At 45.3% G+C, this 18,329-nt stretch overlaps 1 protein-coding gene across 3 annotated transcripts in view; it reads left to right on the top strand.

Annotated features, from left to right (window-relative positions):
- Positions 1-15,559, top strand: part of Heg1 (heart development protein with EGF like domains 1) — a 74,663-nt gene extending 59,104 nt beyond the window's left edge. For all 3 annotated transcript variants that reach the window (XM_051191382.1, XM_051191383.1, XM_051191384.1), the window contains 5 exons: positions 534-576; positions 939-976; positions 9,654-9,741; positions 12,123-12,297; positions 14,721-15,559. In XM_051191382.1, the coding sequence (XP_051047339.1) occupies positions 534-576; positions 939-976; positions 9,654-9,741; positions 12,123-12,297; positions 14,721-14,870 (494 nt within the window). In that variant the 3' untranslated portion in view covers positions 14,871-15,559. The remainder of the gene's footprint in view (positions 1-533; positions 577-938; positions 977-9,653; positions 9,742-12,122; positions 12,298-14,720) is intronic.
- The last annotated feature ends 2,770 nt before the right edge of the window (positions 15,560-18,329 follow it).

An 18,329-nucleotide genomic window follows, 5' to 3' on the forward strand; every position in this document is an offset into this window, starting at 1 on the left:
GTTTAGTTGAGTTATTGTAACTTTGAAAGTATCCTGTGATCAGAGGAGCTTGAGAGTTGCTGAGCTAGGCGAAGAGCTGGACCATAGCCTATTTAGTAAACCCAGAGGGGGTCAAAGCCAGGTGAAAATTAGGCACCTCTAAAAATGTCTAGACTCCCTGGCACAAATTATAGGGTAAACATTCGCTTATGAAAACCTGGGCATTGACCAGGACTGGGTTCCAGAGGGTGTCACCCACAACTTCCTCCTCTTCATGGAAGAGGGCTAAGCTGTATCACCTCCTCTAAGAAACCAGTATTATTACTATTCTCTCATAATCCTCTTTTTACTGATGGAAAACTGAACAGCACTGAGGTCAAGAAAAGTTGATCACTTAAAGAGTTGCGAGGACGACAAGTATCCAGGTCAGGGTATAGATAACTTAAAACCTTTTTGCTTTTAGAATATTCCTGTGGGCTTCCAGGTGACTGGTGTTTAACAAATGTGAGTTCTGGTGCTGTGGCGGCTCATGGCTTTTTCCTTTTCTCTTTCAGCGTGTGAAGATGGATATAGGTTAGAAAATGAAACCTGTATGAGGTGGGTTCCCTATTCACTTTTTCTGACGAAGTTGTTACAAATGGTTTTTAAAAACTACCCAAAAAGACAGAGCATCCAGGCAGATAGTGGTGGTGTACTCCTTTAATCCCAGCATGTAGGAGACAGCGGGAGGTGGAGGGAGGCAGAGGCAGGTGGATTCCTGAGTTCTAGGTCAGCCTGGTCTACAGAGTGAGTTCCAGGATGTCCTGGGCAACACAGAAAAACAAAACAAACAAACAAACAAAAGACAGATCATCCTAATAAAGAACCTATCCTAAAGAAAGAGATTTATCCCATGCATCGCTCTGTTATAGCTTTTGAGATTTGAACCTGAGTCTTGTTTTGTCTTTCTTGATTTACAGTTGCCCATTTGGCTTAGGTGGTCTCAACTGTGGAAACCGTAAGTATCCCAAAGTGGAGAATAGTGGTTGGGTGGGGCCCGGCCTGCCGACAGCCTCCTCCCCTCTCCACTGTGTGCTTAAGGCCTGGCTGGCTGTGTGAGAAAAACAGAGAGTAAGCCCTGCATAGTACTTTCCCAATCTCAAATTCTAGGGGAAGAAATAAACACCTGTGCAGAGCTCTGCCTGTGCCATGAGCATGCTGTGGGAGGCACCGGCATAGCCCACACAAGGAGAATCCAAGACACTCAGGAGTGTTTCTAGGAAATACTGGAATCGGAGGGAGGTTTAGAAAGACTGCAAATAGAGGGGTGATGGAGTAGAGGGGAAGGAATCATTTAGGGCCCACTTAGAGTCTTGGAGAAGCCACAGATCCATGGTGTTTTAGGAATAGTTTGTTTGTAAGTGGGCGTGTCCAAATTATTGAAGGGAAAAAAAAGAGGAAAGTCCAACATTAGGTTTGCAAAGAACGTAGAAGTGAGCTATTGGACAAGTGTGTTCCTAGGCTGCAATCAGTAACTGCTAGGAAGCTAGCGATCTCAGCACAGGAGAGTTAGATGATCAGGGGAAGCCATTGAGACTGCAGTGAACAAGAGACAGTGTAAGTCAGGAGACTTCCAGTGTGGTGCCAACTAGGGACAAGGACCAGCCTTGGAAGGCACCTGCTATTAGGAGAGTCTTAACACTTGTAAAGCTCAAGGTGCTCAATGCCGCTGATGGTGTGGCAGGCGTGATCCAGTCCCTTCTGAAGAGCAGTTTGAGCCATTTTAGATTTGCTTGCCCTGGCATGTTTCGAGATGAAAGTTATCTTCAAAATTAGGAAACAAAATTTGCGATACAGAATATGGTAGAGTATAAAAATAATAATAGCAATCAAGACAGTTTTCCAGGTAGCTTTGCCCCTGTTGTACAGGTAAATGTGTGAATGGTAAATATCTGTTTGCCAGGTTGGAAGTAGACATGATTTTATTCCTTGTGTTATTCCCAGTTGCTATTTTTCCTACTGTATGGCCCACTTTTTATGACTTTAGTGAGCACATCAAGTTTAGCTTAGCCTTTCTCCCCTACCCTCTTTGTTTTTACACTTTTTCCTCTTTTCTTTCTTGCTTACTTTTTTTTTTTTTTTTTGAGACAAGGTCTTTCTATGTAGCCCTGAAACTCACTCTATAGACCAGGCTGGCCTTGGTCTTGAACTCACAGTGATCCTCCTGCCTCTGCCTCCTGAGTGTTAGATTCTAGGTCTTTCTGCTTTTGTATTCTGGAAGGTAGTATTGCATAGTCATGTTCTGGGTTATATGCCATCTGGTGGTTTTTGTTGTTGTTTTATGAATGGTCATTGCTACTGCTTAGGAAATGCATACCCTGAACCCGTTTATTCTCTAAGCTCTTATGGTGAGAAAATAGTCAAGTCTATTTGTTTGTGGGAGTCCTAAAAATAACCATAATTTCTCTTGGGTGCCTGAGACCACTTTTCCCTCCCCATTTATCTATGTAGCCATGATTATGTCCAGCAGACACTTGCCTGGAATATTGTCCCCAGCCTGCTTCAGGAGTAGATACTGGCAGTTTACCATTAAACTGTAGTGACTTTGATATCTACTTCAAGTTAGTATTATAAAGCATTTTATGGTGGCTAATAAAAATGTTATGACCGTGATAACATGTGCAGTGACACTTATTGTACATGCTTCAGCAGCACACACTGAGGGACATTCATCACCTGGCTCTTTATCTGAGGTCTGGGCCCAGCCCTGGATGTTGGTTATGTCGTTGGGGGCACCTGGGCGTATCCCCGTTGGTGATGAAAGCCCCTGAGGAGGGCATGACTCATCATTCGGTCTTTTATACCACCCATCCTGGGGGCTGCCGCTCAACCTGATTTTTGTTTTCCTCTCTTAGTTTTGAGATGTGATCTTACTATCTATAGCCCAGGTTAGCCTCAAGCTCACTACCCTCCTGCCTTCATCTCTTGAGTGCTGGGGTTACAAGTGTTCTCTACCATGCTAGTCTATTGATTTTTCTGTAGGCAGGAAATGTCCCTCGATATTCTTGGCACATTCTGTTCTTAAGTCCAATGGGACAAATAAGCCAGCTTTTCCCAGCCACATGTGTGACCTTGAAATCCTTACATTCCTGGCTGTCATCCAATCCCAGTATACTCTAGGCATAGGCACAGTCTGTGCTCTGCCTTTTTAAAGGTTCTTGCTGACTTTATAGTTCTGGTCAGGTTCCACTCCTTGCTTCTCACAGAAAATATTCTTCAAAGGATGGGATGAGTCTTTCTCAAGGCTTTAGTTCCCAAAGGCATGCCGGTCGCCCACACCCAAGGCACAGGGCTTCTACTGTCTTGACCCTTTTCTCTTCTTTCCATGGAACATTTGTTTTATTTATACCCCACAATTGTGTCTTCTTCTCCCGTTGTGCAGAATTCTTTCCTAAATGTGTGACCAGACTGTCCCTTGTCCTCTGCTGCTCTCTCAGACTTGCACATCTCCTTTATCACTTGAACTTTATGTTGTGTCCTCTGCACAGCTTTGAGTTGTTTCACCTTTTGCCCTCTCATTCATGTGTGTTTGTATGTATGCAGGTAGTAATGTATGTGTGTATGTATGTATGTATGTGTATGTGTGGGTGTATGTACATGTGTGTATGTGCATATGTGTATGTATGCGAGCATGTGTTTATATGTATGCATGTATGTTCATATGTACGTGTCTATGTATACATCTGTTTATTAGGTTAGGGTCTAACATATCTCCCATACTAGCCTAAAACTTACTTTGTGGCCTAAGATACCCTCAAGCTCTCAGTACTCCTGCCTCAGCCTTCCAAGTGCTGGGATTACAGGCATGTGCTACCATGCCAGCCATTTTGTTCTCTTTTTAAATTTTTTAACTTGTCAAAGCATAGAATAATGTAAAACCATTGACTTTCCCTTTTCAAACCCCCAAATCAATTAGAATATAGGTGTAAAGTAAGGAAAGAGGGGCATGTGCACCATCCATCACCAATAGATATTATATGCCCTACACCATCTGTGTGAGGACCAGTAGTCCCAGTTACCAGGGAAAAAGGAGGATGTACATTATCCATCACCCATTATATGTCACACACTGTGTGAGGAACAACAGCCCAGCAGCCCCAGTTACCAGGGAAAGAGGGAATGTACATTACCCATTACCCATTATACACCACACACCATCTGTGTGAGGACCAGTAGCCCCTGTTACCAAGCACCTACTAGGCACAGTGTCACACCTCCTTGTTCCGTACCTATGAAATCAGAATCTGGAAATTTAACAGACTCATCAACTTGCTTACATGCTGCCATGCATATATCCTATAGCTTGAAGAACACAGGCCTCATCTGTGTGAATGTGCATCTCTAGGAATTGGACTTCACTGAATATACTATTTTGTAACCTATTTTTCTAAATGTTTGAAATTAAGATTATATTTTATAAGAATAAGCATTTTCCCCACATGTACAGTGGATACTTGGTGCTCACAGAAGCCAGAAGTCATGGGATGCTCTAGAACTATAGTTACAGATGGTTGTGAGCCACCATGTGGGTGTTGGGAATTGAACCCAGGTCCTCTGGAAGAGCAGCCGTCTTTCCAGCCCTGCAAACCATTCATAACTGCTGTGTTTTCATCTCTACACTCTTATTATGTCACTTTCAATCGTGTCATACTACTCTATGCCAGAGTACACGTAAGTGCATCCCTGGTGACCTTTTTATGGGCTCATCTTCTAAGACATTTCTCTGGCTTATGGCCATTGTCACTTCATGACTATAGAACTCACTGTTGTTCCAGATTAGTTTCTTCTTACCATGGTCAGATTTTTGTCCATCCCTCTCTCGTGCCCATTCCACATGCCCTTTTCTTCAAAGCCTCTGGCTCGATGGAGGTCTTTTCCTAATGGGTTCAAAGTGTGGCTTTTAGAGCCATCTTTCTATGTACAGTCTCTTCCGTGAACTAGAGCATTCCACGTAATGATATCCCCGCTGTCTTCCTCCCACCCACAACCTGGTATACAAAGAACTTTCCATTTTGCTCTCACTGTCATCGCGTGGGGCTGCCTGGAGATCCAGGGGTTGCTGGGCACTCTTGTCTAGAAGACCTGAAGTACTTAGGAGGAAGGAGCGATCGATAATCACCCGGAAGTCAGAGCACACAGTCACCATGCTGCCTCAACTGGCTTCCTTTGCCGTCAGAGCAGGGGGAAGCATGGCTCGGGAGTGAGAACACTAGTCTGCATGTGATTTCCCCATGCCCCGGTGAAGTGGAAGGAACACATAAACATTATTGGAATGGAGGGCAGTAGGCACTGGGTAGGTTTACACATAACCTGAAGACATGGAAATTGGGAACGCCACAGAAAGAAAAGGAAAACCTTGAGCAGAGATGTAAGAGGATGGGGAGGCTTAAAAGGCAAAGCTCCAGCCTTATGTGATTAAGTACTGAATGGATTTTAGAAGAAAACCAATAGGGCTGCTCTGTTGCACAGTTTTAAAGAAAGTTCTTGTGGAGTGAAAGGCTGGAGCTTAAGCAAAATTGATTGGAAGGACTTGTCCTGGGACCCGAGTGTCAGGCATGGCAGGAATCGCTGGAGTGGGCTCCTCTGGCCGCTGAGGTCAGGGATCTCAGAGCATATCCAAGTGTGACTTCCCCCTCCTCTCTGCTTTTACTTAGCATGGCTGTCCTCCCTTCCCAGACCATGTGATGGCAAACAGAGTACCCATACAGAGTCCCCAAACAGAGTGTGTGTGAGAGAAAGCTCTCTCTTATTTTCCACTTGAGTTTGGGTCATGTATTCATTCCTCATCAGCTGTGGCCAAGGGTGTCAACATGAGTGACCATCCCCACTGCAGTCGAGGGAGTGAATAGTTCCCAGAGGAGGTGGGCTGTACACACAGTGGGTTTCTTCTAAAGAACCATGTAAGCAAAGCCAGGAGCTCCTGAGGAAGGGGGAGGCCCAGAGTGGGTTGGTTTGGTGGCAGAACCACAGCCTCAAGCTGACAGGTTGGCGGGGAGGGAGCCACTGCTGGTGAGGCACTCAGCTATCAACACGTGTCATGCAGAAGGGGGCCCGAGGACCCCAGCATCACTCGGCAGCATCTCCTCAGACTAGAGAGCACAGGACAGACACAGACACTGTCTCTGTCTCTATCCTGCTGAAACTCTCACGCAGTGCCTGCAAAGTTAGAAGTAAACACCATGGCTGGCATTGGGGAAGAAAGGCCCCATGGTGCTGTGTCTCAGAAAGCTGAAGTTAGCACTTGTGCCCAAAAGATCACTTAAAATGATACAGTAAGACCCTTGGTAGAGATGGTAAAGGGTATGTGTTTATTTTTATTATTTTCCCTTTATTTAAAATTTTAATTAGCATATACATTTCCAGGTTTCACTGTGGCATTTTCAAACATAATTCCTTTATGTTCATTCTTCTTATCCTCCTACACCCTCAGTACCCTCCCGCCTCCCTCGTGACACCCGTGTCATGTTGCCTCCCCCCTCAACTTCTTTCCCCCCCTCTCATGGTCTCCTGCTCACCCCACTCATATACAGGCATGTAAACACTACATGCTAGGTCCCAGATAGCTGAGTCTGGGTCTCTGCACTAAGTCCACAGTGAATGTCTTTACAAGAAAAAGAAACAGTAGTGTGTTACAGTTGGTCCCTAAAGGCAAAGAAGGGATAACAAGTGAGATTTAATTTTGAGTATTTAAAAAGCTGTCCAGCCAGGTATGATGGCACACATTTGTAATTCTAGCATTTGCAAAGTCGGAGCAGGAAGAATGTGAGTTTGAGTCCAGTCTGGGCTGCATAGTGAGTTCTAAGCCGAGAGAGAGAGGTGGGGGGTGGGTGGGTAGATAGATAGATAGATAGATAGATAGATAGATAGATAGATAGATAGATAGATATAGAGTTCTCAGTATGAGAGAAAGCAGACAATATTCATATTTCTGAGCTTGGCTTATTTTACTTAAAATGATGTTATCCAGTTCCATCCATTTTCCTGCAAAGTAGTTGTTTTTCAGACAAAATTTTATTTCAGAGAGGGTCAAATAATGGATATTCAGTTGTTCTGCTGGAACTCCATGATAAATTGGAGTTAAACCTTTTGGGTTTTGTGACAGGTTCTCATCATGTAACCCTGGATGTCCTGGAACTTTCCTTGTAGATCAGATAGCCTTGAGCCACAGAGATGCCTGTCTCTGCCTCCGAGTGCTGGGACCAAAGGTGTGTTCCACTAAGTCTGACTTAGACTTTGGTTTTTACAAACAGGAGAAACAAGACTTGGTAGCCCATGACTGTAATCCCAGGCTCAAACAGGAAGATTATTTTAACTTTGAGGTCAGTGTGGGCTACCTATAGCCCCAGCACTCTGGTGTGGAGGTTAGTAGCAGTTCAAGGGCCCCCTTAGCTACATAACAAGTTAAAGGGGTGCCTGGGCAGCGTGAGGCTTCATCTCAGAAATCAAGTTAAGTAGGTAAGTAGGTGAATAAATAAGCACAGCATAGGGAGCCACTGAAGTTTCTTAAAACAGGGAAATACCATTCTCAGGCTTGCTGTCCAGGTAAGAGATGACAGGTGCTCAGGGCAAACCTGGTAGGAGTGAGGAAGACAGATGTGGAGCTGGAAAGGGGGCTCGGGGATTAAGAACACTACCTGCTCTTCCAGAGCAGAGTTCAGTCCCCAGCACCCACATTGGGATGCTCAGACCTACCTGTAGCTCCAGCTCCATGGGATCTGCCACCCTCTTGTGGCACATACACATGAGGGACACACACACACACACACACACACACACACACACACACACACACGATAAAGTTAATTCTTTAAAAAAAAATATGGGGGGGGCTGGAGAAATCCCATAGTGGTTAAAAGCACTTGTTGCTCTTCCAGAGGACCCAGGTTCCACTACCAGCACTTATATGTTGGCTAACAGCCATTTGCCATTCCGGTTCCAAGAGATCCAAAACCTGTTTTGACCTCCGTGGGCATGCATATGGCATATATATATACACATACATATATACATACATACATACATACATACACACACACACATATATATATATACTCAGTCATACACATACCATAAAATAAATATCTTTAAAAAATGAATGCAATCCCAGAGGTTTGTTTTGCCCTCACTTGTGAGAGAGCCTCTGAATGCATGCATCGGGAGGCGAGGGAGACGAGGGTTACATAATGTGATTGGCGGTTCCTCTATATTGCAGTACTAATCTTTTTCATAAGAGTCTAGCCTTTCTTGCTATTTAGTAAAAGGCTGGGTAAAGGGTCCATAGCTTGTCATTTACCTGTTCTGCTCATAGCTCCTGATGTAGGAGTTCATCCAGACAGGGTGAGTGCTGTGGCACTATGAAAATGACTGCAGATCATTGTTTCAGTCTTAATTTACTTCAAACGCCTGGTCATTTGGGGCTGGAGAGGTGGCTCAGTGGCTAAGAGCACTGTCTGCCCTTGCAGAGGACCTGGGTGCCGCTCCCAGCACCTACATGGTCGGTTCAACCTTCTGTGATTCCTGTCCAAGGGGATCTGACGTCCTCTCCTGGCACCTTTGGTTGAGTAAAACATTGATAATGAGATAATTTTCTTATGACAGGGTTTCTCTGTGTAGTCCTGACTGTCCTGGAACTAGCTCTGTAGACCAGGCTGGTCTCGAACTTCTAGAGCTTCAACTGCCTCTGCCTCCCTCATGCTGGGATTAAAGGCACATGCCACTATAGCCCTTGAAAATAAGTACTTTTTAAAAAGAAAGAAAGAAAATCTAGTTATTGGCCTTTCATACTAGATCTTGAAACCTGAGAAACTAATTTTAATTGTATTTCTACAAGAAAGAAATGGAAGACTAAATATAATTTATAAGAAATAATTTTGCTACAGATGTACAGATATGAAGCCCAATTAATTAGACCTTCCAGCACTATTATGTATGGTATATACTTCTATCAGTGTAGTTTCTGGTAATTAAATTCATTATAAGGAGCTTCCTGGGTCCCTGGCATGGTTTATGTAATGACTCCTGACCCTGGACTTAACAGACCAATAATACTTCTTCTGAAATTGAAGAGTTTAAACTGTTTCAGTTCTGTTTTACCAAGTAAAGCCCTAAAACTGAATCTAGCATCTATTTTGTTGTTGCTGTTTTGTTTTGAGACTGGGTTTCTCTGTGTAGCCCTGACTGTCCTGGAACTTATTCTGTAGACCAGGCTGGCCTCAAACTCAGAGAAATCTGTCTACCTCTGCCTCCAGAGTGAATCAAGCATCTTTATCTTTACTGTCACTATCAAGATAACAAGTTTCCTGATGTATAAATTTCACACGATTTAGGCACCCATCTTAAATGGGAGAGAGAAAAGTGTAGGAGTGAAATCTTTCAGAACAGTTTGAGGAAATTTAATGCTTACCTGTCTCTTTCTCTTTTGTGACTCCGTGACATCTGACATTGTCAGGCATGTCCTATAGGAAGAATTTCAGAGCCACCACCCTTGAAGGGGGATCAACAGTAGAACTCTAGCCTTTGAGATTTCTGGGCCAGAGACCAGGCAGTGGGAGAGAGCGGCCAGGGTCATGTTGACAGACGTGAGGGTGAGATGGAGGTCTGCTTATTACTCATGACCTCTTGTTTGATGTGTTTAGCCTATCAGCTCATCACCGTGGTGATAGCGGCAGCAGGAGGTGGCCTTCTACTCATCCTGGGCATCGCGCTCATTGTTACCTGCTGCAGGTGAGTGATGAGAATTCAAATTCAAATCCCATTTCATCAGCTGTGCTATACAAAGGGTTAATTTTCAACCTTGATTAAATTAGGGCTGGGGAGACTAAGGCAGAAGGAATATGACTTTGAGAATGAGAATCCTGGGTTCATAGCAAGTTCCAGGCAAACCTGGGATATATAATAAAATTCTGTCTCCAAAGATAAATAAATAACACAGCCAACTAAGGAAAAAGGTGAGTTGGACTTTGTCAAAATCCAAAACTTTCAAACTCTAGAGCTGAGGACATGACTCCATTGGGAGAATGGTTGCCTAGCACGCAGGAAGCATTTATTCCCCAACCGTGAAAAAACTAAGCCTGGCATTGTGCAGGAAGAATCAATAATTCAAAGTTATCCTTAGCTATAAAGCAAGTGCAAGGTCAGTCAGGGATAGAGGAGGCTGTTTTAAAAATACAAAACATCCGGATCTAGTGACACACGCCTTTAATCCCAGCCTGGAGGCAGAGCCACCTGGATCTGCTTGAGTTAAAGGCTGATCTAATGGGAACACAGCCACACAAGTACTTGTCCTGGTGTATTCACAGCAATTCTCTCCCTAAGAGTCAAAATGGGAAACAATCCCGGTACCTGTGAGCTAACAAATCCAAAAGCAAGTGTGGCAGAGCAGAACCCCAGTCAGCCATTGACTGACACGTGGGCAGACCTTCAAAATCGAATTCTAAACAAAAGAAGGCATCTGACAGTAGTCTGCATCTAATAGAGACAGAAAGTGGACTGATGGGAGGCCACTGCAGAGGTCAGGTTACAGAAGTTGGAAGATGGGGGATGGCTGCTAAGGCGTAGGGGATGATTCGATTTTAAAATTGTGATGATGGTTGCACCACTGTGAATATGTTAGAAACCATTAAAAGAGTAAATCATATGGTTGGCTGTGTCAGTCATCTCTCAGAGCCGTGTATATACAGAGACACAGACCAAGATGCAGGGCGGGAGGGGGCTGCCTGAAGTGCTTTAGCAGTAAAGAAGGTAGAGCCATGTTTTGGATAAATAGTGATGTTGGCAGTTTGTATGAGAAGGGAAGAGAAAGGGGAGGCTACCCTTGTCTACAATTACTTGTTCAAGTAAAGGAAAATTATAATCATTGATTTAGACAATATCAAATGGAAAGAATTATTTGTATGTAATAGATGGGGAGGGACCTTGCCAAAATAGCTCTTTATCTTTTTGTCTCCATGAGGTAAGGACATTTTAAGGCATCCTCTGCCTCCAGGAAGGCCACCATGAATAACTTAACTGTAAGCACTCCCTCCCTCAGGCTTGTAGACCACATGGGATTGCTCCTTCTCATATTGCCCTCAGAGATAAGTGTAAGTGAGATAAACCAGTTAAGAGCAATTCTGACGAGAAATAACGAGTGTCAGCTGGGAGGACATAGCCATGCATTGGTGACATTCTCTTTCACACAATGTAGTCACCTCTGGAGGGAGCCTGGACTTTTGGTTTCTGAAAGGGGAACACAGCAATGGGATCACCCTGTCCACCACAGTAGTAACTGGTCTGCTCTGAGCTTGGAAGTAGGGCCGATACTGAAGCCACGATGGAACTTTTACAACGCCGAGTCATTCCCATGCCTTCCCCAGAAACTTAAAGTGCAGGGGAACAATGGGCTTCAGATATCCTTACTCAGAGCAAATATAATTAAATATTTCTGATCCTCTGCCCACAAGACAGACAGTTGCCCTGACCATGTCTAGGTAGGGAAACCTCCCAATTGGGCTTCTGCACCTGCAGGCGGCCCCCATCAAGGCTTTGTGGTTTGTGAAGCTATAAATAAAACACTGGCTGGGGAGTAGAGAAGCTGACCCCACCCCAGGTCTCTACTAGCCGCAGGTGAGCCATGGGCTAAGTCTTCATGAGCCAGAACCAACAAGGCCTGGCTCCCCATTCTGGAAACCAAAAACAGTGTTGATGCTTTGCCTGGGACTGCTGATGTTTGGCCACCACTGAGCTCCTTTCCCACCCAGCGTCACCGGTGAATCCTGATTCTTGTGCCCCTGGCTACCCCAGGGCACAGTGCCCTTTGCTCCCAGAGGACACTAGTAGCTCCTTGGGGCTGTCTTCATGCTCCATTTAGGCTCTTGAAGTTGGGAGGTCTTTTGCATCCCCCCCCCTTCGGAGGGATGGCAGAAGGGACACCCAATGTCAGTTTTAGTTTTTTAGTCAAATATTAAATTATACTAGCATTTCCAGTGGGCAGCCAGATGGAAATACGGGGGCAGTTCCCAATCTAATTTATGTTTCAAAACACACTTATGAGTCTCGTCACAGAGGCCACTTCCTGACACAGCTTATTGATAGAATTTGTCGCACATTTCTTTAAAATCTCACAGAAAGAGTAAAAATGACATAAGTAAACTCATCTTCAAAAGTGGGGACTTCCAAATGTCCCCATACGCCGAGTACCCCAAGAATCCTCGCTCACAAGAATGGGGCCGAGAAGCCATTGAAATGCACGAGAATGGGAGCACCAAAAACCTTCTGCAGATGACAGACGTGTACTACTCGGTAGGTGTCTGCGACCAGCCCCCTTGGGGACCCAGCTCAGGGCTCGTTCTGGAAGCATGGAAGTCAATTCAGGCTTCCAGAGAGAATGACAAAGCTCTTAGAATCAGTTCATTGACTGTTCGGTTTAACAATGGCCTACCTGCATCGAATTTACTGGTTTGAGTATCAGGGATACTTCCACAGAGTAAATTACTTTTAGGGAGTGGGAGTCAAAAGTCCTAAACTTGCTTTTCAGACTAGGAACAGAAACCTCAAAGAAAGGAAGAATGTGGTTTTAGCCCTTTGCCCTCTCCTTTTTGTTTGCTATCTCGTATCTCACCTCCTGTGGTTTGTCAGTCAAAACTGGGGGCTGGGAAAGACATAGCAAGAATAACTCAATGCCATCTTCACCGGGGAGGTTTTGGAAGCTCCGTAGGTCTTTAACGATTGACTCCATCCAGCCCTGGACTACCATCGGGAAAGCTGGGAGCATACCTTAAGCCAGTGGTTGTCAACCTTCCTAATGTGACCCTTTAATCCAGTGCCTCATGTGGTGGTGACCCCAACCATAAAATTATTTTCGGTGCTACTGCATAACAGTAATTTTGCTACTGTTATGAATCATAATACAAATATCTGATGTGCAGAATACCTGATATGTGACCCCTGTGAAAGGGTTGTTTGACCCACCCACCCCAGGGGTCTCAGCCCATCAGTTGAGAACACCTGCCTTAAGCCTTCTTTTGTCCCATACTGAAGACAGTAGAGATTTTACTGCCTTCATTCAGTTCACCTCAGCTCACACCATGTCAGCAGACACAAATGCAGGTATGGGAACAGGAAAATACACCTGTCAAGTGGACTTCTCATCAACTTGCTGTATAGCAATAAACAGAGACCTTGCCCTGTGGGAACTTAATGGCGATAGATATTTCTTGATAGAAACCATAATCCCTATGGTTGCTATGGGGATGGACTAGGAGGATCAGACTTTGGATGGGAGGGGCCGGTTTGTTCCAGTGTGATCTTTGAAAATTTTCAACCAGGAGGATGAACAAGCAAGGTGGAGAAAATAAAGATGGATGTGTACTCCAACTTCAGTGTACCTCTGGTTGAACTCCATTTCAACGTCCTGTTTCTGAACAGGCATTGTTGGTTTCCCGATTCTATCAGGAATGTTTTCCTGCGCCCTAACTGATGCTGTACTAAGTGTATCTTAACTCCACACCCTTTGCTAGGGACTTCTCCACCCTGGTGTGGTGTGATAATTATAACAAACAAGCAGGCAGTGTCCTGGGACCCCACCTCTCTGCACAGTCCCATGGCATTGTCTTAAATTTACATAGGAGCTCAGACAAACACTCTTAGTCCTGTTTTCTATCAAAGTGACGAAACTCCACGACCAAAAACAAGGTGGGGAGGAAAAGGAGTATTTAGCTGACATTTCCACTTGCCACCTCACCAAAGGAGGGCAGAACAAAAACTCGGGCAGGGCAGGAACCGGGAAGCAGATGATGCAGAAGCCATGGAAGGGTGCCTCTCATCGTGGCTTGCTCAGCCCGCTCTCTTATAGAACCCAGGACCACCAGCCCAGGGATGATGAGCTAGATCTTCCCCATCAATCACTAATTAAGAAACAGAGCCCGAGTTTACAGCATGACGCTATCACCTGAGTGCCACTGTCCCCCACAGTGGGTACAAAAAGGTCCAGGCAGTGCCACATTGGGCTCTCATAGGTATCATGTTTATAGTGCATACTACCTAGTACTTTATTTCCACCAAAAGAGCATTGACCTTTGATGCTGCTCTCAACACTTTCTCACCTTTATTGTTGTTTCGGATACCTGGCCTGACCAATGTTTCTTAACCCCCTTTTAAAATAAAGTGAAATGTATCCCACGTCCACAAAGTGATTAACTTGTGTGCCAGGTGTAGTGACACATGCCTGTAATCCCAGTGCAAGGTAGGAAGACGCAAGAAGATTGTGGGGGGGGAGCTAGAGAGATGGCTCAGCAATTAAGTCCCAGCCCCCACATGGCAGCTCTCAACTGTCTAACTCCAGTTCCAGGGAATTGGATGCCCTCTTCCAGCACCTGTGGGCACCAGGCCCATAGGCGGTACACAGACATACATGCATACAAAGCACTCATACACAAGATAAACTTTAGAAAACGTGATTAAAATATTTTTTTAAAGAATGAGATTGTGAGTTTCAGGCCACCAGGAACAGATGGCATGACTCTGCCTACCCCACCCCCATCCAAATACATAAATAGACCCATGGGATTTGTGCTGCCAGGTGAGCCAGTGCTTTGATATTTATAGCCAGCCCCAATCTTAATTTATAGCTAGCCCCATCTTAAGTTCATTAAAAATGTAAGGTCTTTTCATCTTATTTAAGTCTGGGAATAAGTAACAATTTTTCCTTTCTCCTTGGCATCCAGCCCACAAACGTGAGGAACCCTGAACTTGAACGCAATGGACTCTACCCAGCCTACACTGGACTGCCGGGATCCAGGCACTCATGCATCTTCCCGGGACAGTATAACCCATCTTTCATCAGCGATGAGAGCAGGAGGCGAGACTACTTCTGAGTCCAGGAGAGAGAGGGGCCCGTTCCTCTGAGCCATTTCCCCAGACCGGAGGACTGCACCAAAAGGGAGCACCATGTGCTAGCCGCTCCTAGGACCTGTCAGAGCCACACTTGAAGGGCATGACCACAGTGGAAGGGGACAGATGGATGCGGAACCGCAGGCCACTCATTCTGCACTGTTATCACTGTGAACACGAGCGTGGGCCAGTACCGAGTCTGAATGTCTGGCACATACGCCTGGCTGACTTCCCCCAGAGACCACTAGGCATCATTTCCAGGGCCCAGTTTCCCCTTAATTTGCACTTTAATAGATTGGGCAGGGAGGTTACATTTTTTTACTCATTTCCAGGCTATTCTAGAAAGCCTTCCTTTTCTAGGATACTTCTACAGGCCTCAGTTTGGTGATTGATTGGCAGCCAGGTGCTGGCACTTTTGTTTCAGCCTCGTGCTAAACAACAGATGGAGGTAAATGTACCGCTTTGATCTAGCAATGCTGCAGTTAGGAGCATAGTATTTTAAGGTTCCTAGGTTGTTTGTGCTCATTTCCAAGCCAACACTCTAAAGGAGAACTTGACATTTGCAAGACAGCACACAACTTCCATTTATTTTGTAAAGCTGGGGTGATGCATTTGCTTACAATTTATAAATTTTCCTCCTCCAAGCAAGAATGAATCGAGGCAAACTAACTTTCATTTGGTATCATTTCATTACAAGTATCCAGCTGAACCTTAGTAAGTCCCAGCAGGCAATATCAGGCTGGTCCTGTATGTGGTAGGGTGTCTCTAATCCATGAGGGAATGGCATGGGTCCTGGGGCTCTGATGTACAGTGTGGAGCCAGAGTCTGCAGGGATGTAGTAGAAGAGGGAGGTACCTCTGAGTTAGCCTCTTGACCCGAAGGAAAAGCAGCCTGCTGTATGTTGTCCCCACAGCAGGATGTGACAGAGGAATGGACTGAATAATATGACATATTTCCTGCACCACCCAGTGTTTTTGAGAAACTGAGGGGATTCCTCAAGGAAGAATAGGGAGTTCTGAGAGAGCCACAGGTAAGGGTGTGTGCCTGCTAATCTTTAAACCCATAATGTTGTCCACAAATTCATGGAAACTTTTAACCACTCAAAGCTATTTACTCACCGAAGAGAGAACTTGGTCATTTCTCTCACTCGGTCATCGATATGTCTGTGTCCTTCTGCAATGCCCATCAAGACTCAGTTATGATCCAAGTTGGCCTTGGAGCACTAAAGACTGGCCAGCTAAGGGGCTGAGAGCTTATTTTGGGGGAAGGAAGATCTCTGTCTTGTTTATTGTGTTGTATCAGGTTCCCAGTGTGTTGGGGGGAGGGGGGTTCTGTCCCCTGTGGAACTTTCGTGTTTATCAGTTTGTGGACTATCCTGGGTTTGGATGAGGTGAAGAGGTCAAAGCATTGTCCCCACCCTGAAGCTGGGAATTCAATGGCATGTCTTTCTGGAAATGAGGCAGTTGTTGGAGATGGATCTGTGTGTGTTTGTTTGGGGTTCTCTGGTTACTCCAAAATTTACAAAGGTTCCTTCCCATCCTGTTTTAAGTGTGCAGTGTCCCATGTTGACCATTAGCCAGGTGCAGTGGATTTTAATCATTGAACTGTACTCATTAGTACAGGGAGAGTTACTGTTGGTTAATGCTGGCTTAAAGTTGCAAAGCATTGCCATCTAGAAGCCATGGGTATTGCCTCTATCTCACTGTGGAACCAATGGCTCCTTGTGTCTTTGTGAGCTCCCGTGCTTGGCTTGCCCGAGCCCAGATCCCTTTTGAGGTAGCCTGGTTCTAACCCTTCCCTTAGTATCCCTGTTTGTCCCAGGCCTTACTGCTGTGAGAAGAGCCATTGTGGCAGCTGTTCCCAGACACATTTCTAAAGCCTTTGCTGCCATCACAGCTGGTGAGAACCTGGTTTAGGGGCCAGAAGCTCAAGGCCCACACAGTGAAAATTCCAGAAAAAAAGTCCTGAGTGTCCTGTGAATTCCAAAAATGCTCACTGACTCATGAGTTTGGTCCAAATAGAGTTGATTAAGAGTGTTTCATTTTGTTCTTTTTTACTGTGAAAAAAACTGAGAGCTCCAAGCAAGGGTGAATTTATACTTAGTCTACTGTCTCGGGGGTTCAGGGAGTTTGAGGTAGAAAGGCTTGAAGCATTTGTAAAAGAGATATGGCTTGCCTAGGACTCTCTGCCCACCATTGGGAGGAATGGAGTGACTGGGTCTCTCTGGTTTGGGGTTATGTCCAGATGGAGCTTGGAGGACATCAGCAGCCCATGAACAGGACAGACAGGATGAACCCATGCTGGATACTAGTGCTCAAGAGTCTGTCCCCATACCCAGAATGCACAATTCAGGTGTGTAGACATGTCACAGTCCTGCATTGAAGTCCCATGATGAGGGAAGTAGGCAGAGGGAAAGCTACACTACCTAGGAGGTGCTTATGTGCAGAAGAGACAGGCCAGGCAGAACTTGTCTGTCCTGATGGGCTCAGGAACAGGAAAGAGAAAGGAACAGGAAAGAGAAAGGGGGGGGGGGATGTCCCAAACCAGCCTGAACTCTGGGTAAACTCCAAGGGGTCTTTTTTTTTTTTTTTTTTTTTTTTCTATCTTTTGCTTCACAAGCCAGCTCATGACACTGGAGCTTATCAATTAGGAGGATACTTAGCACCACCTGTTCCTACCGTAAGCATTCAGAGGGGGACTGGGAATGTAGCTTAGATGGCAGAGTACATACCTAGCATGTACCAGCCCTGGGTTTGATCTTCAGCACCACACAAACTGGGCATAGTGGTACATGCCTGTAATCCCAGCCCTCAGAAGGTGGAGGCCAGAGGACCAGGACATCAAGGGTTTCCTGGAGTACACAACGCCTGTCTCAAAAAGGAAAATATTGGTAGGTTTGTAGTTTGCAAGACTATAATGGTACGTGGCTTGAGCTGCCAGAAGTGTAAGGGAGTGGTCTAGGTAGGTTTTTAAAAGCACAACCAGGCTTAGGTGCCCACTTGAGGGCTGCCCGCTTTATTCTCAGAGGGAGGCATGGCTCCCACACATTAGACGTGTGGACCTGTGGAAGCTAGGAACACAGTTGAGTGTCTGGGATGCTGAAGGAGCTTCTTTATTGGGGAGGTTATTTTTAGAAGCATCGAAGTCATGTTGAAACAAAACTGCTATGTGATTGGTGCAATCAAGCTGCCTGGTAGCATTTGAGGTCAAAAATGACGATTATGGTTTAGAAGAGGAAGTCATAAAAGCTGGCCCCTAGAAGGGAGCAGCATTGTTGGAAAGAGACTGGCTGATGACCAAGAGAAAAGTCTTCAAAGATGCTGTCTATTCAAGTGGGAAGTTCCAGAGTGGGTACCTTCTTATGCCACCTTGTCCAGTAGCGAGGTACCAGGGTCTCTGTAACTGTGGGACTTGACATATAGCAGTAAAACTATACAGCCAAC

Source organism: Phodopus roborovskii, unplaced genomic scaffold (assembly GCF_943737965.1).
Source record: "Phodopus roborovskii unplaced genomic scaffold, PHOROB, whole genome shotgun sequence".
In the NCBI taxonomy this organism is placed as follows: Eukaryota; Metazoa; Chordata; class Mammalia; order Rodentia; family Cricetidae; genus Phodopus; species Phodopus roborovskii.